A 19,552-nucleotide genomic window follows, 5' to 3' on the forward strand; every position below is an offset into this window, starting at 1 on the left:
GACAAAGGGAGAAGCATTGGGATCATAAGTGTGAGAAAGGGACACTTGGAGAGAAAGGAGAGCGATTTACATGGATAAGTAGGGGGTCAGCAGTTGGTTCGGAGATTGAGATTGGTTGAAACGCACAGATCGCCGCCATGGAAGACGATCTGGAAGGTGTCAGTTATCAGTTTGCATTGCCAGACTGACGACTGAAGAGTCCTTTGTAGCTTCCCAATCACTACCGAGGTCGAGTTTGGAAGCAAGATGGGTGTAGCATGTAAGTTAGCATGTAGCAAGAAGCGAAGATTGGGTCAGGTGGTGGGAAGTGCATGAGATTGAGCCACTTCTCGGCGTCCTGCGGCGTTTTAAACATCCTTCTCCCGATTGGCCGTGGCTCGCCCCGATCTTGTCCCAGCCAACCTATTCAACAATTCACCTCGATATCTACCCAGCCTAGGGACCATCCCCTTCCACCTATTGTCCCTCCCCAGCATCCCCATTATTACCACTATGATCCGTAATCTTCGACCACTCCTCTCCAAAATCCCCGCCCCATCACACGCCTCCACTTCACTCCGATCCCTGTCCTCCACACCTCTTCGATCTCTCGCTTCCCCTGCTCCACCAGAAGGTCGAGCCAGTCCTCTCCGCACCCATTCGGTAGAGGAGTACGTCCACTTCCTTCATGTGTCCAGCTGCTAGCTACTATACTGATCAATCAGACTGCATGACCTCACTGCTGAGCAAATCCTACATGAATCTGGTAATCGGAACGAAGCCAGCATGCGTCATTTCACTGTCAACTTTGGACCTCAACATCCCGCCGCTCACGGTGTGCTCAGATTGATCTTGGAATTGAACGGGGAGGTGTGTTCTTCATTTTCTCCGGGTCAATCAAACAGTAGACTGATTTCAAAAGGAAATTCTTCGAGCCGATCCTCATATCGGTTTGCTGCATCGAGGGACGGAAAAGCTCATCGAGTACAAAAATTATACCCAGGCTTTACCTTACTTTGACCGACTAGATTATGTGTCAATGAGTAAGTAACAGCTCATTTGCTGAGGTCACACGAGCTGAGGAATGAGTGACAAATGAATTGTGTTATTCTCTAGCAGTGGAGAAACTTCTTAACATCGAAGTACCAGAAAGAGCTAAATGGATCCGAACTTTGTTTGGGGAGATTACTAGGATTCTCAATCATTTGATGGCTGTTCTCACGTGAGTCATTCGTCACACCCTTCCATACATTGTTTCCACTCCTCTGTAGTCCTTCGGCTTCTTTGATGTGACTGTCTGTAGAGCTGACATTGAAGACATGCAATGGACGTCGGTGCTCTTACTCCCTTCCTCTGGGGTTTCGAAGAGCGTGAAAAGCTGATGGAGTTTTATGAACGTGTTTCCGGAGCAAGAATGCACGCTGCATATGTCCGACCTGGTGGTGTAGCCTTTGACCTTCCACATGGATTATTAGACGATATCTTCAAATGGGCAACTCAGTTCAGTTCAAGAGTAGATGAGATTGAAGAGGTCGTCACTGGTAATAGGGTGTGGAAAGGAAGGACGATTGATATTGGAAAAGTCACCGCCCAACAGGCTTTAGATTATTCTTTCTCTGGTGTCATGTTGCGTGGCTCTGGTATCCCGTGGGACATAAGGTGTGTTTTCTTTCTCCTCATTGATTCCTCCTCATGAGCGCAAATCCCATGCAGTTTTGGGTGATTGATCCAAGGAAATACGACGTATTTCGATATGTACTGATCAATTAGAAAAGTCGCCCCTTATGACTCATACGACAAAGTCGAATTTGATGTTCCTGTCGGTAAGAATGGAGATTGTTACGATCGTTATCTTTGTCGTGTTCAGGAATTCCGAGAGTCTTTGAGGATTATCGATCAATGTCTCAACAAGATGCCAACTGGAGCGATTAAAGTAGACGATCATAAGATTGTGCCTCCTCCCCGAGCGTCGATGAAAGAGAGTATGGAGTCCTTGATTCATCATTTCAAGGTGAGTGGTCAGCGACTGTTACAAGTCCATCATCCCATCTCAACCTGCTACACCCGGCTCATCGTCACTTTCACTCGGAATCACTCTCATGCGGCTACCTGTCATATCATGGTCAGCCACATTTCGAACATCGCTCATTGTCAGATCTTCTCAGAAGGTTACTCCGTTCCCCCCGGCGAAACCTATTCGGCTATCGAAGCTCCCAAAGGAGAAATGGGAGTGTATCTCGTCTCGGACGGTTCGAACCGACCGTATAAATGCAAAATCCGTGCACCTGGATTCGCTCATTTGGCGGGATCAGACTTTATGATGAGACATCATTTCTTACCTGATGCAGTGGCCATTATCGGGACCATGGATCTGGTGTTTGGGGAGGTCGATAGATAGATTTTATTCTATGCATTGCACTCGAGTCTGTTTGTTGGAAATATGCTGATGATGACACAATTTGTCTCTTGAGAGAGTTTCGAGCTATGTATGTGTAATGCAAAGTATAAGAGAATCACTGCTTGTGTCATATCAGTCAAGTCCTTCATTGGATAGAGATCAACGTACCAGCTCATCGACCGATCTTGAATATGGATCATGATCATTTCGATGGGATTGTGTATTGGTTGTGGGTATAAGACCTAGATATTCCGCTGTGAAAACACGGAGGATAAGATTCCATCTTCTCATAGCTGGGAGTGATAATGCAGATGCGTCGTCCTACGTATCAACGGGGCTCCTAACCGACACTTCATCCAATATCTAACGGGGTAAGCGGGAAGAAACTCACGGCTAGATTATGCCAGACTTTAGGAAAAGGATTAGAAATAACATGTAAGATACTTACTCCTCTTTCGAGAAACTAATCTCTGAGCAATATTCAATATGAAAGTTTCACGAGGACTTCAAGATGTTCACACTCGCTAGACTCCGAAGAGCGGAATACTGTATATTGATAGATTAGAGGTATTGTTGGGAGAATAGAAGTGAAAGGAATCAGAAGTATCCAAGGAAAGAAAAGTATACTGACAGGAGCATGATCATCACCTATCATACCTTTTCTCATTTTAAAATCAACGAACCAACCTTCTTCACCTTTTTCAACATCTATCAAACCTTCTTGACGTAATCTTTTATCCACATCTGACATTTGAGTAAAGAGCCAATCTGTATCTCTGTAATATGAATGTATGCGAGGGTTAGAATCTCCTAATAGATCGAGTAAGATGAGAACGTCGATGGTATTGAGTATTGTGGGTGTTGGAGAGTATCGACGTTTAGATAATGGATGAGTGGCAGGAAGAAAAGTTGTTTCCCATGTTTCTGCTAGATGACTGAAGTATCAGCATACCCATTCGTTTGTTCTTTCTTCATCCCGACCCGTCATTGAATCATACTCTCTGCTAAACCGTCGATACCTTCCACAACGCTTTATACTTTTTCCACTCTTATGCTCATACCGTATATCTGTCCATCTTCTCTTGACGTAGTGACATAAACCGATTTGTGTCATACACAAATGATGTATGATGATGAGGAAGGATACACTTGCAGGGTGCCATGGAATAGATAACAGAGTATTTGAATAAGAAGAGGAATAACGTGAGAAATGATGATTTACCGTGCTCCATAGATAGAATCCGTATCAGTCCAATCTTTCACAGCTTCCTCTCCATCAAAGAAAATAATCTGCAAAGTCGTTTCTGCTTCTTCTTCTTCGTCTAAACCATCGAGCAGTATAGCTTGGCCAGAGGTGACCCGTCGTTGTCTTTCTTTGAGAAGAGGAGTGAGAGCTTCTGCTAGGTCTAGAAGGAAAGCACAAGGTGCGGCAGAGTCGGTAGCTCCGATGAACTAACGTTTCAGCTTGTCGTCCGGTACATATTACCACTAAAAGGAAATTATTATCGTCTGAACCACTCTCCCACCTGGACGTTCTGTATATAGATCTAGAGTGGACAGTGAGAATAGGAAACAATCATATGTTGGGGAATGAGTTCGTTCATATTTGTCAATAGATGAAGAGGGAGGGATGATAGGGATGCCATGACCACAAACAGATGCTCACTTGATTCTCAGGATAGGTGGGGAAATACTTTGAATCGAAATGCGCTGCTAGGACGAGTTTACGTGGTGCCGAAGGATCAAAAGTATAGATGAGGTTGTTAAATTTGATAGGTCCTATAGGCGTATCATCTGTGAAAGGTGTCTAAACCTCAGCTCTTTCTTTCTCCTACTAAAGACATCGCTGCAATTGACTCACTTGATCTTCTTGCCATCCTAATGAAGAGAACACAGAGGAGATGTATTGCTGAACGAGGGTACTTCACATCAGCTACTGAACAGACCAGTTTGTCGACTGAGGGAATAACCCACTTGTTTTCGGATCCGGCTGATTGTCAGCTTCGTCACAACATAGCAGTATACGGCTTACACGGTCGAGGTATGAGGAGATGTTCCAGATGACCGGAAGTCACCGAGGTCCACTGAGGAGGGGAAAGTTGGGTAATTTGTTTGAGATGTGTGTCGGAGAGGGTGTGAAAGGTCCGAGGGAGATGGTCGGCAAGACAGAGGGAATACAGAAGAGGGAGGAGCAGTAGGAAGTAGGAAGGGAGGGGATGGCGAGAGAAGCTGCGAGCTGAAGGCATGAGCTGGAACAGATAGCAGCTGGCAGATAATGGCCTTCAATGAGGGGAGAGGAGTCGTCGAAGGGGATTTAGTCTTATAAGGAAGGAGAGAGCGTCATGGCAGTGTGGAGAATAGGACCATGCTAGCAAGGTCGAATGCAGAGACCAAAGTGGACGCGACTCTAGGAGAGAATAGCTATCACGTCACGTGCTGCCATATCATCCACGGCCACCAATAACTAAAGAACACCAAGGCTCAAGAGTGACACAAGGGCTGGTAGGATTCTACTGCGCCAAGCAGACCACACTCTATTCTATGCACTCGCGACATTTATATGGCCAAAGGGTCAAAGGGCTTCGAGGGTCAAGGGGCCATGGCCACCGATTGAATTTTGTATTCCAGCAGAACACTGTAAACCCACCGCTTTTTGTTGAGGCGTGTAGGTCGAGTAATCGGACATGGTACAGGGTACGGCCCAACCGCAGAGGTAGTAGGATCGAGTAGCTAGAGTAAGAAGAGGACTCTACGCCAGACATCCAGAAGTCGGTAACCATGCATGTTGGATAGACCGTTCCCGTCTATTGGTCCTCCTATGCCCACGGAGCCACGGACTCAAATGACCACCGCCGTGATCCGCTCCATCCCACCACTTTTCAGTACACCGTCCCACGACGCTTATTCTTCCTCCTTTTGAACGTATTTGTCCCGAATGTCTTTCCATTGTTTCTGAACAGAAGTCAGCCATACACTTTTCTCGCCACATGTCTTGGATCAAGGAAGAAGACATGAACAGGTGACAAGATCTCATCATATGAGAAGCTATGAAGAGCGCGGAAAGAGGAGAATGATATATGTCACTTACTCCTCGGTTATGAGCGTCCCACCAGGCCGATGTCAAAACGTCGAATCCCATTGAGAAACCGAAAGCGCCTAGAAAGACGGTAGTCACGAAAATGGAATTTCGCCTGAAGAAGGTGTTGTATATTGGCTGTCGATTCAATTTTGCGTGGAAATGACGGGAAGGTATTGGAGGTATTGGAAGACGTCAGGAGGGGCATGATTCAAGGGTGAAATAGACGGATATGGAGGGTGGGAGAAGAGGGGACGGAAGGAAGCGGAGGGTGTGTTGAGGTGTAGGTTTGACGGATCATGTGATTAGGATTTGTGGTAGAATGTTCAAAGAAGAGGGAGCCACGTCAGCTGTTAACTTGTATATGCAAGTTGAATCACTCACAGCTACCATCCTGATAGGAAGAGAGAGATGACGACCCTCAACTGGAAAGTCGCTGATCGCTGGAAAGGTGAGAGAGGAGGAAGCTAAAATGGGGGGATGATCTCGGAACTGTTAAAACTCCGAGAGTGAATCTATCATGTGGCAAATTGATCCTAATGCACGTCGCCTGCCCCCGCTCACCTCCCCGTTATTGAAACCAGGCCCCTCTCATACAACATCCAACCCAACTCTTATACTTGATTTGATTTTCAATCCGCGTCAACACGCACATATATACATTACCACGTCTGGTTCATTATCTCCCACTGTATCATAACTTTTCACCATTTGAGACGATCGATTGTGGAGGGCGGCGGCGCGAGATTTACGATCAACAACCATCTGCGACGAACCGCTTGGACCCTGTCGCGACCAACATCTTCTTCCTTCGCGTCTCTTTTTAAACTTTTAATTCGTATATCAACCCACGACCACCGGAGCTAGTATCAGGAAGGCTATACGGATTCTTATAGCTACGCGCGGTCGATAGCGGGATTCAGTTTGTCTTTCAATATGAAGGGCTTCAAGAAAGCCATGGTGAGTGTTTTGCTTTTTCGGGCTTTTCCAATGACAACTGTCTCCTCGTTATTTCAAGTCAATGGCTCCACAACTGCAGAGAAAGGATGGAGAGACTTAGAACGTGCGAGGACAAACTTCACCAACAGTGGATTGCCTTTCATGACGGCTCGCGGGAGGGTTTCGCGGGAGAACACTTTTCAAATTGAACCAGCTGACAATTCTCAAAGAACTTATCACGGACAAAGTCCAATGATTCCAAATCAAAATCACCTCAACCATCCACTTCCAAACCACAACCACCTATACCCAACACCACATCATCCGGTCCTTCTTCTCCGGCTGTCAATTCACCGACAACAGACCGTACCGCCTCCCCATTCGGTGCAGGTCAACAGAACCCTCTCACACCTCGTCGATCTCCTATCAATGATAAAGCATCTCCAGCTCCTCCCATGATCTCCATATCTGCCGCTCCCAACCAAGGACCGGTTGGTACGGAGATGCCAGCGGATCCTATTCCCCATTCGCCACATGGTCGAGGACTCGGTTCACCAGACCGACAATTGGGTCCGGACGGAACTCCCACTCCTCCACGCGCTGGTCCTCTGAATAGACTGAGGGGGGCAGCGAAGGATACGATACCAATTGTCGGAAAGACACCTCGAAAACAGCGTAGTAGTAGATTCTATGTGACGGACAATGTGGAAATTGAGAAATTACCAAATTTCCAAGGTCAGCAAAACTTCTTGTGAGGCAAGTGCCCTGTAACTCACGAGCAGATGTTCGGCCGGAGGATAGAAACGAACTTTTTGTTCAGAAGCTTCAGCAATGTAGAGTGATTTTCGACTTCAACGACGCCAGTCGCGATTTAGACGGCAAGCAGATCAAAGCCCAAACACTGCATGAGATGCTTGAATACATCACCTCGAACAGGGGCGTCATCACCGAGAATATTTATCCTGAAGTTATTGGCATGGTGGGTCTCCCTGATCATGTCGATCTATCGGCTTCACTGACCACCGCAGTTTGCCACAAATTTGTTTAGATCAATTCCTCCGCAGGTCAATCCCACTGGGGATGCATTCGATCCCGAGGAGGACGAACCGGTGCTTGAGCTGGCATGGCCACATTTGCAAATTGTATACGAGTTCTTCCTGCGCTTTGTCGAGAGTCCCGACTTCAACACGAACGTCGGAAAACGGTACATAGATCAAGGGTTTGTTTTGCAGGTGAGTGACATCAACATTTTCTCTCAGTCAGCTGATATCGTCTACAGTTATTGGATCTGTTCGATTCAGAAGACCCGAGAGAGCGAGATTTCCTAAAAACTACCTTACACCGGATTTATGGTAAATTCCTCAATCTACGAGCTTTCATTCGACGCTCGATCAATCATGTCTTCTTTCACTTCGTCTACGAGACAGAGCGACATAATGGTATCGCCGAGCTTCTCGAAATCCTTGGGTCCATCATTAACGGATTTGCCCTGCCTTTGAAGGAAGAACACAAAATTTTCCTCACCCGCGTACTCCTCCCGCTCCACAAGGCCAAAAGTCTTGCGCTATACCATCCTCAGTTGGCTTACTGCGTGGTGCAATTCTTAGAGAAGGACGCCGCTCTCACCGAAGATGTGTTGCTTGGACTATTGCGATATTGGCCCAAGGTCAATTCTCCAAAAGAGGTCATGTTCCTGAACGAGGTGGAGGAGATATTGGATGTCATTGAACAAGTCGAGTTTGTCAAGGTGATGCAACCGCTGTTCACTCAGCTGGCGAAGTGCATCAGTAGTCAACATTTTCAGGTAAATGCTCTTCTCCTTTGATGGTACCTTCATCATCATCGTCCTGCTGATCGAATATGACCAAGATGATCAGGCGCTGACGGTATCAGGTGGCTGAAAGAGCTTTGTATTATTGGAACAACGAGTATATCGTCAATCTCATGGGTGAACATATCACTGTTGTTCTGCCTATAGTATTTCCCGCCCTATATCAAACTTCGAGAGCGCACTGGAACAGGTGAGCTTCTTTTTTTTGAATCCATTTGCCGGACGCTGATGATGAGAACGATTCACGGGATGGTCTGCAACGCTCTGAAGTTGTTCATGGAAATTAATCCTGAGGTATTCGATCAATGTCAAACGAACTATAAACGACAACGTAGACTGTGAGTGTTGTTCTTCGGAATACTGGTCACATCTTCCATCCTGTCGTCACGAAAATCGGCGAGCGGATTGAGCCTCATGGGGAGCGGGATATCCTTCTTGAACATCACTGACATGCAGGGATTGGGAAAAATCTGTCGCACGATATGACGAATGGGTTGAACTTCGGGAACAAGCAATCACCAGTCATAAATCCACACATCCCTCTGAACCTATACCAGCTTTCCTCACCGAACCCTTACCTGCTCGACCGGAAGACTTCGTGGAAGACAACATGCCAGATCTATCCGCAGAGCTCACCGCTAATGGCTTCGACGCCAGCGAGAGCTTCACCTTGGATCGTAGTATGGCAGATGATATCGTACCTGTCGCCGACCCCGGTATGGACAGACCTTCCCCTACCTCTCCGGTCGGAATGGCACTTCATGCGAACGGTCCTGCCAGCCCGACACCAACGGGAGGTCCTCATCTGCGGAGAAAGAGTGTGTTGCCTATCGACCCAGCTGTTATGAGAGATCTTCAGGTGAGTTGATCTCATTGTCAGTCTCACTCCACTGTGGGAACGGTTCTTCGATGGTAGGTGTCATGTAGGAGTGTAAGGAAGTTAAAGTGAAAGATATGACACGATAACTGATATCAGAACCATCGAAGTTTAGAAGGATCACCAGCCACGACCTCTGATGAGCGTCCATGATAAAAAGAAATAAAAGACGAAGTGGTGTATTGTATCTATTGTGAAGCCTGTTTAGTCTTTAGAAAACGAAATTTTCTCAGAATTCCCATTACTTTTATTGGTACGCAATAATTAGCGGACGGATTTTCAGCACTTGCATTCTTTGCAAATTCATCATCCAGATTGTTATGCTTTCCATTCACTACCTTCTGCGTTTGACCCGGATATTTTATACCCCCTCTGCATCGGTAGTTGATAGATGTAGGACATGCAGTGCATAAATGGGAATACTTCATTTGTTCTTTCTTCCTAGACCGCTTATTTATTCACATAGCTTTCCTTCCCCTTGTTTCCTCCCTTTCGACACCCCTCTCCCCTAATACGACCACCCTCTGCTTCATCACTTGAGATCAATCGGCAGTGAAGACTAAATCTAAAGTCGGTCTACAGCTATGACTGAATGAATGATCCACAACTTCTCTTCACTTCCTGCCTCGCGTCTTGGGATCATTCTCAGGTTTAGCAGCTTCAGCCTTCAAAGCAGCCGCTATTTGACTCATCATTGCCGGTCTTTCCCTTAACCAACCCAATTTAGCCCTATGTAAATCTCTCAAACCTCCAAGACTCCCATCGGCCCTTTTGACAATGATAATCTCCTTGATCAAAGGACTGAAAATCTTATAAGTCATCTCAACACCTGTTTTCTGTACGATATTCCTCAACGTTATACTAGTATCCACACCTCGACGACGGATTCCCATCAATACACCTGAGAAGACGTTGGTATTGGTTCGAGCTGGGGTGGTATGGGATACGACAGAGATTACGGAACCGGGTTTTATACGTTGTGGATGACGACGGGAGAAAAGGATTGGATCGAGTCCACCTACGGAGGTGGGGATTGAATTACGAGAAAGATGAGTGATTAGTGAGGCGCCTGATGGAGGGTGAAGTAAGTTAGATGGTGGAGCAAGGGGAGATGGGGATATAAGGGCTGTTTGAGAGAATGGATGGGCTAGAGAGTTAGTGTTTATTTGATGCAAGGAAAACCTCTCTTATTCTTGGTGACGAATATATGAAGATTTGAAAATCGCATGATGGGTTACTCTCTTTAATCGCTCTTTTGTCCATTTGCCAGTAAATTACCTGCTTTGAGAAAGTGGTAGGTGAGTTTGAGCATGTGAAGGTGAGGAGAAACTGGAGGGAATAGGTGTCATGATGTTGAAATGAGGGTATCAGGAGATGAGGGAGAAAAGTACTCACACACTGCGACTTCGGAAGATGCCAAACGAAATTGTAATCGTGATGGTCCCGCATGGGGGATATGACGTTTGAGGAAACAGCTTGTTCTTGACAGTAGACCACGGGTAGGGTTGTTCATCTTGCTATTTGGCTGCAGTCTTCCGATTATTGAAAAGATGCAAAGATGCGCTAGATGCGGTTGAACAATTTCAGTTTCATAGGTGTTTCAACCGAGTAGAGTAACGTTTATCAATCCCTTGAAACCTACAAAAACCCACGTCAGCGTCCGACTTTGTCCCAACTCGCTCAAACTAACATCCTTTGTCCTAACCTTACATCAAGTCCGTTTCTTGTCCACATCTAAACCTTTACATCGCCTTGTATCACTCTCATTCGACACATTCACAGCTTTCTCTCTCACTGCACTTGACAGTGCTTCAACTCGAAATAATGTCACATTGATCCGTCATTGCGTTTCAACGTGATGACATCCTAGCGACGCTGCTCGACATGCTTGAGCAGGACAAGGTTGGTGACTGTCCCCATAGACCCTTCTAGACATCACTCACTCATTCATTCAACACTATTGAGCCATTGACATGATAGAGAATAAAAGGTTTTGCGTGGACAGCTTTAGAGAGACTGCTTATCGTAAACAGGCCGCTAAACAAGCGGCGTTACAGAAGACCCTTTCTGCCGCATATCTCAACCACCAAATCTCAGAGCTCGAATCGCGTGTTCAACAACAATCATTATTCACCACCAACGATCGTCCCTCTTTGGGAGAACAAGATGTACCCTCGGGTCTTGATGCCGATCGAGACGTAGCTCAAAGAGGTATGTTGAATGGAGGTCGAATAGGTGACAATTTACAACACCATGATCACTTACGGAAAGAAGGTGTGACTCGGTATGAGAAAGATAATTGGGGAAGGATCGACGACGATGAGGATGAAAGTGATAGTTTTAACAAAGAGGAAGAAGATGTGGTAAGACAAAAAGAAGAATATTGGAGAGTGGTAGTGATAGATGCTTCTGCTTTGATGTGGGCGTTAAAATCGGTTAGGAGGTTGGTGGCGAAGGGTTACGAGGTGATCGTTCCTCTTGATTGTAAGTCGTATACTTCTCGCTTAAATCATACACTCGTCTTCGTCTCCTCTCTTGGACATTCATCTTTACCATGTGCCTTAATGCTTCTCGATTCCCCCTCACCGCACGCCTACGTTTGACACGTCGTCGAATGATGGAAATCGTCGCTTGCTCATTTGATGCTATGTGTGTTCTGACATACAAGGTATCCGTACTCTAGACCTCATGAAAAAAGGCATGTCCGCCAGTGCCGTCGCTGCACGCTCCGCGGCTCGCTACATCGAACATGCCACTCGTCAACATAAGCACATCTCCGCCGATCCGAGTCTCACGATTCAGCTAGGGACCAATTACAAGAAAGGTCGAGGACTTCGAATCCAACGAGAAGGCGAGACAGCCAATCCTCAAACCCTCTCTCCGCTCCCCTTACCTCCCGACGCTCCTCTGGAAAAATGGATCGCGGCTGTTATGGGCTGTGTGGCGTACTTCAATGACATCGACAGGGTTGAACTGGCGTCTGCTGTCAATAGGCATGGTGATTCTGCTGAGGCAGTCAGACCAATGTTGTACGTCGCCAATCCACCTCTGGCGGTAGAAGCTGCGGAGTTGGATATGGAGGTCGAGATCAAGTATGTTGAACGAGGTGAAGGATATGCGTTGTCCCAAGAAGCAGAGAGGTTTGAGGTCGTTCTTGAAGTTTTGAGAGATACCGAGAGCGAGGAAGGCTTTCATACTCGTGGACGAGGCAGAGGTCGATGGCATGGAAGAGGAAGGGGCAGAGGAGGATATGATGGTGAAAGAGGGAGAGGACGTGGACATGGACGTACACAGTCTGGCGGTCATCGAGGAAGGAAAGAAGATGTCGAACCTGCCAAAGAGTACAAGATTCTTCGAAGACCAGCATCTGATGATGCTCCCGCCAACCCACGAGCTCCGACCACTGTATCTGCGTCACAAGGATCTCCTCATGGATCATCCCCACAGCTACCGACAGGTCTGGAGATAGAAGCCGCGACTAGTCCAGTCATCCATGCTACTCCTGATCCCTCTCGAACCCCTGATTTCTTACCCATTTCGCCAGTGCCTCCGCCCCGCGCTCAGCCAGAGCGTCTAGACAAGGAGCCGAAAGAATCAGGAAAACCGTCTTCCGAGCTCGACACTGAAGAGCGCAGAGGTAATCGTCGGGGTGGACGTCGAGGGGGACGCACGAGAGGAAGGGGTAAAGATAAGAAAGATGGTCGACGCAGTCCTCAATTTGAGCTTCTTCAACGACCTGAAGGTGCCACTCGCCCACCCCCTCCACCGCCGAACCATCGACCTCTCACCCCACCGGGTCCTCGGATTCTTGCCAGACCTACTGGTCTATCGCCCCGCCTCCCTTCTTCTCCTTTCGGTCCTTCGCATCGACCTCCTCCTGTCTTCTCTCACCCTCCGCCTCCGCCCTCACGAGAGGTCATGCATCAGCCGGATATGGGTCACTCGGGACATCTGCATCGAGGTCATGCGCATACCAACGGTCACCATTCCCGTCCACGACCACCACCAGCATTTCCGACTTGGGTCGAACGACCGTGGGGAGGTCAATTGCATAGAAAACCCTACGAGCATCTGGACGAACCACCAACGGAGAGTAAAGTCGTACTTTTGCAAAGACCCAAATGATGGACGGAGCCGCAATATCAAATATTTGCATCACAAATCGACCACTTTGATCCGAGGTCCTTTGCCGACCATTCAATTGGTGAAGCATGGCTGTCAAACGTCACACCTCTCAGAAATTGTGGGGCTGATTCGTACGCAGTAGTCCGTCTTCCACGGTCACGTACCAGCTGGCCATGCGCGTGTTGGAATGCCGAGACCTGCATGACGGCTCCGTTGCCGATCGTCGAAAGAGAGAAAGCAAGTTGTTCTCATAGCTGTGCAGGAGAACCCGTATGCATTATTTTCATATTTCCTCGATTGCTTTGTTGTCCTGGCTGACGTCAGTAGTAGTCCGACCATCTGCATGATCTCTGTTCTCTTCTTCAACCTCTGATGTCGCCCAAGATCGCAAGACGTTGGCAACTCATTTTCTATGACGTGCATCAAGTCTGTGAGAAGTCAAACAACCACCCGTGCGTCATCGGCGAAGAAAACGCGGCATGGGGCAAGTGATTACCTTGTCGTGATCCGTATTCGACGGAAAGAAGTCATTCCAAAAACTTCCCAATCCGACAGTCTGACATCCCGACATCTGATAGTCCGTTTTTTCGAGTTTTCGAACGTAACAACTTCAAAATTCTCGTCATCCCAGATTGAAGACTAACACGTGTGTATCGGCATTTACGAAAGCTGTGCATTCCAGACTTTTGGACTATGGTCAATAGTCGAGAGCCAACCAGTTGACTAATTAGTTACACTTACCAGATTTGGTGTTGACCAAACTTCTAATTCTAGCTTTTCATCTTGCGTTCTTAGAAGCTTTATCGGGCTAGACTTGGTCTTATACGAAGTATGACATTTCCCGCCATTCGATACACTTGGTGACTTCATGTGTTGTCTTTTTTTGTGATATATGAGTTCTGTAAGTGAGTTATTGCTTCATCATTTCTTGTCGTAGTGTTCGTGTCTTGAATAATCGAATTCGAACTTTCGGCGCTTCGAAATCAACTCCGCTATAACTTTCCGACCTGGACTTCAAGGTGAACGCAACCTCGACTCAAGTCAAACTACCGTGAGCTTGTATCAAATAAACATCATCCCTAACCAAGATTGCCTCAAGTCGGACAACACTATCCGAATCTCAACCCAAATCAGTGACTGCAAATCTCAAGTCCGAAATACCTCTGCAGGATGGACTCAGACTTTGAACCCTTCATCGATCGCGTAGCAGCTGGTCTGCCCAAACTTTCCTTTGTGTTGGTAATCATATCCCTTACCATCTATTCTTATATCGGTATGGTCCATTTTGCCAATATGCTCCTGATATCCGCCCTCAACATCTTCAATACGATCATCAACTTCTTCTCCACTCTACCTACCCAAATACTTCGTATGATCCAAGATGTCCGCTCAAGTATCCCCTTTGAAACTATTTTCTGGGTCGTTCTTTGGACTCGGAATATAGGTATGACCAGCTTGTGCGTGTTATCTTGTTTTCCTTCGATCTGGACATGGATGTGGAAAGAGTTGGTCAAGAAAGAAGCGGAGAATGACGTTTTGCCATTCATGCCTGGTTTTGACGGAGTTTATTGGCATTTGTTCATGGAAGGTTTGAATCCTTACGAAGCGGACGGAGTTTTACAAGTGAGTAATCACCTTTTCCCCTACATACTGAACTTTACACAGAAACTCCTTGTCTATCAGTCTCCCATGACGATACTTTCCGATGTCCGTCCATTTCTACCTGGTGTCCAGGTGTAATTCAGACAGAACGATGAATCTGACCAATAGGCCATTCAACTTTACATTGCCAACCCCATCGGTCCTCGTGATCCTCTGTTGGTCTTTGACCCCACTTTCTTCCCTAATCATCTCCTCCCTCAACCTCAACCCTTCCATCCAGCTCCCTGCCAAGAAGCTCAACCATCAGCATGGTTCCTCCCTCCAGGATTATCAGTCACGACGTATCTCGAAACATGTCTACAATCTGAAGATCCTTATCGCACCTACGTCGGACTTCAAGTTAATAACCCCCAACCGGAACCTCCTGTAATTTCCCAACGCCCATCGCATTCTCCTAAAGTGGCATCGTTACTGGCCAGCAAATGGGAAAAACAACATGACGCTCCCTGCTCTTATATCTCTCGACCCATATTCAATCATCGGTCCTCTCTAGTATCAACTCCCAAGCGAACTCCTTCGCACCCTTTGCCCAAGGTCACACAAAGCCTACCAATGATCACACCGTCGATCATCGTGACACCCCCTTTCCCCGATACCTCTCTTCCCATCCAGCTGTCAACAAATGATCACGATTTGGCACCTTTGGTCCAATGTCGAAAAAGGTGTAACTCGCTGGAAGAACATACCATACGCAAAGTCAGCTTCTCCCGTCCTTCAAGTCCACCTCAGAATCCGGCTCCTAGAAACTCGAAACTCAAATCAAAGATATCCCCTAAGTTGCAACGACCGGTGTTTAGTCCTCGAATCTCATCAGTTTGTCAAGAACCTATGGATGTTGATCAACCTGTAAGTAATACTCTCTTTTGTATGACTTTTGACGACTGACGTTATAGGATTACCCAGGTTATAATACGGTCACAAATCCAATCAGCCCACCTCAAGTAGTCGTTGACAACGAAACTTATAACGTCTCCCAAGTACCACGGACAATCCCCGCATCTGCCTTTTACCTCCCTCAATCTCCACCCGATTCTCAACTTCGAACTCCACCAGCTCCAACTCTTCTTTTTCAATCAGTGGACGATCCCTTCTGCCTATCGGGACCTCAGCGATCCTGGAACACCGCTGACAATACAAGTCCCGATTGGGAAATGGGAGAAGCCAATGAAGTTCCTTCTTCCGACTCGGAAGACGTTATGATGGAGACGGAAGATTCTGCTTTTATCTGGAATGCCCTAGAACTCTCTGGACTCGCAGAGTGTTTGGCCACCTTGACAAATGACTATTCAATGAATATCGATTCTATCGATATGGGACAAGTCAGTGACACCATGCGTGAAGACACGGAGATGACATATGAGCAGGTGAGTATTTCCATCAACTACTATGCTTCTTTCTGACCAAAATTAGTCTTTCCAAACACAATCATTTCCTTTCCATAACCCATCGACTTCTGAACCGATGGAATGTGTTGACAGTAATACCACCCCGACCGCTCTCACGGAGGATACCACACTTTCAATGGTATTGGACGAAGAAGTCACACCTTTTACCGCTAGTTTCAACCACATGACACTGCCAGCTACGTTTATCAACCATATGACACCGCCAACGGGGTCCAACAATTTCTTCGCATCCCTGAATTCTGGAGTCGACGCAGATATGATGTGGGAAAGCACTCAACGGATGATTCCTTTGTTAGATAGAGAGAACGCCCCCGAGACATTGAACAACAAGTTTGCTCATCCGACACAGTCCTTGACGACTCAAGAATCCGTCGAGACTACCCCTCGAGCTACCTACAAGTATCCGTTCGCCATCCCCTGGACTCCAACCTCACCAAACATGGAAGAACCCATACCCCACCAAAATGAGTCGACGGTCAATGGAGTCCAAACTCCTCCTGAATACCAACCACGCAACCTGAACGAAACCGAACGAAATGAAACGATCCCAAGTATCCCTCTTTACAGTTGCATCATCAATATCAACCCCGAGGTTGTTCCCCAAGAGTTCATCCCCACCACTTTCTTTTCAAATACTCAAGGACATACATCCCAAGCTCAGACAATGCCAGCTCCTCAAACTCCTACTGCCCCCCTTCGAGCACCCGTCACCCCGGTCAGACCCCGAGCAGGAGCATCTGGAAGTAAGCCAATACGTCGACGTCCGTTGAGCGAAACAGCTAAATATCTAAAAGAACAAAAAGCTGAAGAAGAGAGGATGGATAAGTGGATGGCTGATAATCCTCCTAAACAAGTATGAAATACTGGGATCTTGTTGAAGTAGAGGAAGGACCTAGTGAGGAATGGAGAGGTAGACTTGTAGAACAGTTAGAATATTGTGTGCTTTGTGTTCGGATTAGTTTTGGTTGGTCGTTGCAAACCCGCTGGCCGGGATTTGCTGGAGTAGAGTTGCACCAAGGTTGTATATTGTATCCTGTTGTCGTACATTCTTGTACATTTGATGTATCGTTGTCTTACCACTTTCTGTGTTCACTGCATCAAGAAATGACATGTTACCCAGGGACCGAAGTACGGCGATTTTCATCGTGACATCGTTTGGATGTGTAGTCATAGCACGAGCAAGGAGCAGCGTATAGCTGCATGAGGAGAGTTGCTATTTGCGTCTTGGCCGTTGTATGTCATCTCGTGTCACATGTTCACAAACAGTCAGATGTCACGGGATGATGTAAGCAAATTTGTCGAGGTGGCCAATGTCGTCAACAGGTACCGTGAAGACGTGCTGATCAGCGGCGTCGGAATTTCGGACATCAGGTCCGATGATAAAGTAGAGCGCCTTATGAGATAACGTGAATTACGGCCGATGCCGTTGTCGATCAGTGATCGAGCACAGCGATTACGATCTGTCACGTCAAGTTTACTTTTACTCACTTTCGACTCGGATCCAACATTTTACATTTTTTACATATATAAATCCTTTCATTATCTATTCATCTTTTTCTTCATCGCAACATCTATCAAACTATATCCCATCAATCCAAACATACTTTTCTCATGTCTACCTGAATAAATCTTGTCTAATCGTTTGATTCACCCCCCTCGTAAACCAACTCTTTATCGCCACCAACAACAACATGCAATTTGTCTTTATCCCATCATCAACACTATCACCACCAACGATAGCTTTCAACATCGATCTATCCAATCAAATTACCTTTACTCCTGTATCACAATCATCATCATCTACCCTAACACGTTTTCAAATCCCTCCCTCTTCACCGAACATAACGAACGACACGTAATCCTCAATCGTCAATAACAACCAGAAGATCATCATCCTCTTCATATCCTCTCCTCTTCCATCATCTTCCAGTATCAGTACTTCAGTATCAGTACTTCAGTATTATCATCCCATCATAATGAACTCTAAAGATACTCAAACGATGACATCCAGTCCCGACTCTACACATGCCGACACCTCTTTGGACGTCCGTTTTCTAGGGATGTCAGACAGGAAGTTGAACGTCATTGATGCTGCCGTTAGCAAAGAGGTCCGTGATGCACTTAGGAAACGTCTTTTGGTCAGAGCAGCAGTCAGAACTGCATGGAACACCATAATCTTTTCACCTCCTTTGCCCGACATGTCACTACCTGCTCTACGTCCTTCTCTCACTCAGCTTCCGTCAGTACAGGAGGCATTAGGGATACGAGATGATGAAGAAGAAACTTGGTTTGATCATTTCTTGAATACTATGACACAATCTGGGATGGGATTTACAGGAGTGAATTCACAAATGGTCAAAGTCAAATCTACGAATAATGTCGACTTTCAACAGGATCCACAACCTTTTATACCTTCTACACCTTCGCCATCATCCGTTTCCCCTCCAACCACTCACAATCCCTTGTCAAGTCCACATACAGATAGTATTTGGGTTTATATGAATGAAGTTGTGGATGATATGATTGACAGGGAGGATGTAGACGAATCACTACTACTCGAACACCTCAATTCCCTACCAGAAGCATTCGATCCGTCACCTACATCCACTACACTTTCCACGTCCACCGTCGATTGTCAATGTCAAGATCCTAATTGTATCGATTGTCAACTCGATCCAGAATTTTTGTCCATCCTCGCCAACGTAAACCCTGATAACATACCTTGGTACGACGATCTTGACGGATTACCAGTCCTCCATCGAACAAGGGACGAAACGGAACAAGATGAATCTGATATTCCTGTCATGTCTCATTCCCTTTCCTCAAGCTCTAGTACTGAATCCGAATGTCTCACCCCACTATCCGCTATCAATTCCGCAATCATTCCAGAACTCATTCTCCCCTCACCGGATGCCGAGGAGGAAATTCATGGATATGTAGAAACGGGAACGAATGTAGGTAGTGGTGAGGAGGTATCAAATGTCAAGCGGCAACATGGGGAGGAATCCGTTCTAGGTGTCACTGGGCTAGGGAAAGTCGGAGGTGTTGGGTGGTTTGGGGGAGGATATTCAGGTTGAGCACCATTGGAGGAGGTAGTGTCATGTTTGTACTTTGTACTCCTGTTGTGAACATGCCATGAGAGAGAGGAAAGGACTTTTGAAACGACTTAGTATTTTTTTAGTTGCATGCATCATGGTAGTCAGTTTCTACGAAAACTTTTTTCGATCCGCTAAGAAAATGACATGCTGCAGTGTCTTAT

The 19,552-nt window shown here is 46.5% G+C and overlaps 8 protein-coding genes across 8 annotated transcripts; 5 read left to right on the top strand and 3 right to left on the bottom strand.

Moving 5' to 3' along the window:
* Window positions 1-463: 463 nt before the first annotated feature.
* Window positions 464-2,405, top strand: TREMEDRAFT_45745 (uncharacterized protein). The gene is made up of 7 exons (XM_007007477.1): window positions 464-650; window positions 705-849; window positions 902-1,022; window positions 1,069-1,201; window positions 1,297-1,638; window positions 1,750-1,990; window positions 2,135-2,405. The coding sequence occupies exons 1-7, from the start codon at window positions 493-495 to the stop codon at window positions 2,375-2,377; spliced, it is 1,383 nt and encodes a 460-aa protein (XP_007007539.1). The 5' UTR covers window positions 464-492; the 3' UTR covers window positions 2,378-2,405.
* TREMEDRAFT_45746 (uncharacterized protein) lies at window positions 2,375-4,623 on the bottom strand (the record flags this gene model as incomplete). The annotated part of the gene is made up of 9 exons (XM_007007478.1): window positions 2,375-2,498; window positions 2,546-2,698; window positions 2,769-2,840; window positions 3,009-3,312; window positions 3,600-3,829; window positions 4,044-4,184; window positions 4,239-4,299; window positions 4,352-4,367; window positions 4,410-4,623. The coding sequence occupies 9 exons, from the start codon at window positions 4,621-4,623 to the stop codon at window positions 2,493-2,495; spliced, it is 1,197 nt and encodes a 398-aa protein (XP_007007540.1). The 3' UTR covers window positions 2,375-2,492.
* A 655-nt stretch (window positions 4,624-5,278) lies between these two features.
* On the bottom strand, window positions 5,279-5,588 carry TREMEDRAFT_34957 (uncharacterized protein; the record flags this gene model as incomplete). The annotated part of the gene is made up of 2 exons (XM_007007439.1): window positions 5,279-5,329; window positions 5,466-5,588. Coding segments are annotated over 2 exons (174 nt in total), but the record flags the coding sequence as incomplete, so codon positions are not given.
* A 466-nt stretch (window positions 5,589-6,054) lies between these two features.
* TREMEDRAFT_74766 (uncharacterized protein) lies at window positions 6,055-9,518 on the top strand. Its single transcript, XM_007007625.1, has 9 exons — window positions 6,055-6,413; window positions 6,623-7,127; window positions 7,175-7,371; window positions 7,421-7,624; window positions 7,672-8,196; window positions 8,286-8,413; window positions 8,460-8,561; window positions 8,680-9,082; window positions 9,200-9,518. The coding sequence occupies exons 1-9, from the start codon at window positions 6,390-6,392 to the stop codon at window positions 9,251-9,253; spliced, it is 2,142 nt and encodes a 713-aa protein (XP_007007687.1). The 5' UTR covers window positions 6,055-6,389; the 3' UTR covers window positions 9,254-9,518.
* Window positions 9,519-9,765: 247 nt separating this feature from the next.
* TREMEDRAFT_19129 (uncharacterized protein) lies at window positions 9,766-10,248 on the bottom strand (the record flags this gene model as incomplete). The annotated part of the gene is made up of 1 exon (XM_007007412.1): window positions 9,766-10,248. A coding segment is annotated over one exon (483 nt), but the record flags the coding sequence as incomplete, so codon positions are not given.
* An 825-nt stretch (window positions 10,249-11,073) lies between these two features.
* Window positions 11,074-13,518, top strand: TREMEDRAFT_74767 (uncharacterized protein; the record flags this gene model as incomplete). Its single annotated transcript, XM_007007626.1, has 2 exons — window positions 11,074-11,584; window positions 11,769-13,518. The coding sequence occupies 2 exons, from the start codon at window positions 11,074-11,076 to the stop codon at window positions 13,223-13,225; spliced, it is 1,968 nt and encodes a 655-aa protein (XP_007007688.1). The 3' UTR covers window positions 13,226-13,518.
* An 877-nt stretch (window positions 13,519-14,395) lies between these two features.
* Window positions 14,396-17,152, top strand: TREMEDRAFT_65505 (uncharacterized protein; the record flags this gene model as incomplete). Its single annotated transcript, XM_007007576.1, has 4 exons — window positions 14,396-14,848; window positions 14,996-15,733; window positions 15,781-16,251; window positions 16,394-17,152. The coding sequence occupies 4 exons, from the start codon at window positions 14,396-14,398 to the stop codon at window positions 17,150-17,152; spliced, it is 2,421 nt and encodes an 806-aa protein (XP_007007638.1).
* A 1,653-nt stretch (window positions 17,153-18,805) lies between these two features.
* On the top strand, window positions 18,806-19,501 carry TREMEDRAFT_57776 (uncharacterized protein). The gene has a single exon (XM_007007486.1). It carries the CDS (start codon window positions 19,098-19,100, stop codon window positions 19,368-19,370), a length of 273 nt encoding a protein of 90 aa, XP_007007548.1. The 5' UTR covers window positions 18,806-19,097; the 3' UTR covers window positions 19,371-19,501.
* Window positions 19,502-19,552: the final 51 nt, after the last annotated feature.

Source organism: Tremella mesenterica, assembly GCF_000271645.1.
Source record: "Tremella mesenterica DSM 1558 unplaced genomic scaffold TREMEscaffold_14, whole genome shotgun sequence".
In the NCBI taxonomy this organism is placed as follows: domain Eukaryota; kingdom Fungi; phylum Basidiomycota; class Tremellomycetes; order Tremellales; family Tremellaceae; genus Tremella; species Tremella mesenterica.

Bases quoted from the DNA above. Each gene is read 5' to 3' on its own strand.
- TREMEDRAFT_74766 (XM_007007625.1), top strand. From the start codon at position 6,390: ATGAAGGGCTTCAAGAAAGCCATG. The intron at 8,197-8,285 runs GTAAATGCTCTT...TGACGGTATCAG, and splicing joins TCAGTAGTCAACATTTTCAG to GTGGCTGAAAGAGCTTTGTA. The intron at 9,083-9,199 runs GTGAGTTGATCT...AACTGATATCAG, and splicing joins CTGTTATGAGAGATCTTCAG to AACCATCGAAGTTTAGAAGG.
- TREMEDRAFT_45745 (XM_007007477.1), top strand. From the start codon at position 493: ATGATCCGTAATCTTCGACCACTCCTCTCCAAAATCCCCGCCCCATCA. The intron at 651-704 runs GTACGTCCACTT...CTGATCAATCAG, and splicing joins CGCACCCATTCGGTAGAGGA to ACTGCATGACCTCACTGCTG. The intron at 850-901 runs GTGTGTTCTTCA...TGATTTCAAAAG, and splicing joins TCTTGGAATTGAACGGGGAG to GAAATTCTTCGAGCCGATCC.
- TREMEDRAFT_57776 (XM_007007486.1), top strand. From the start codon at position 19,098: ATGTCTCATTCCCTTTCCTCAAGCTCTAGTACTGAATCCGAATGTCTC.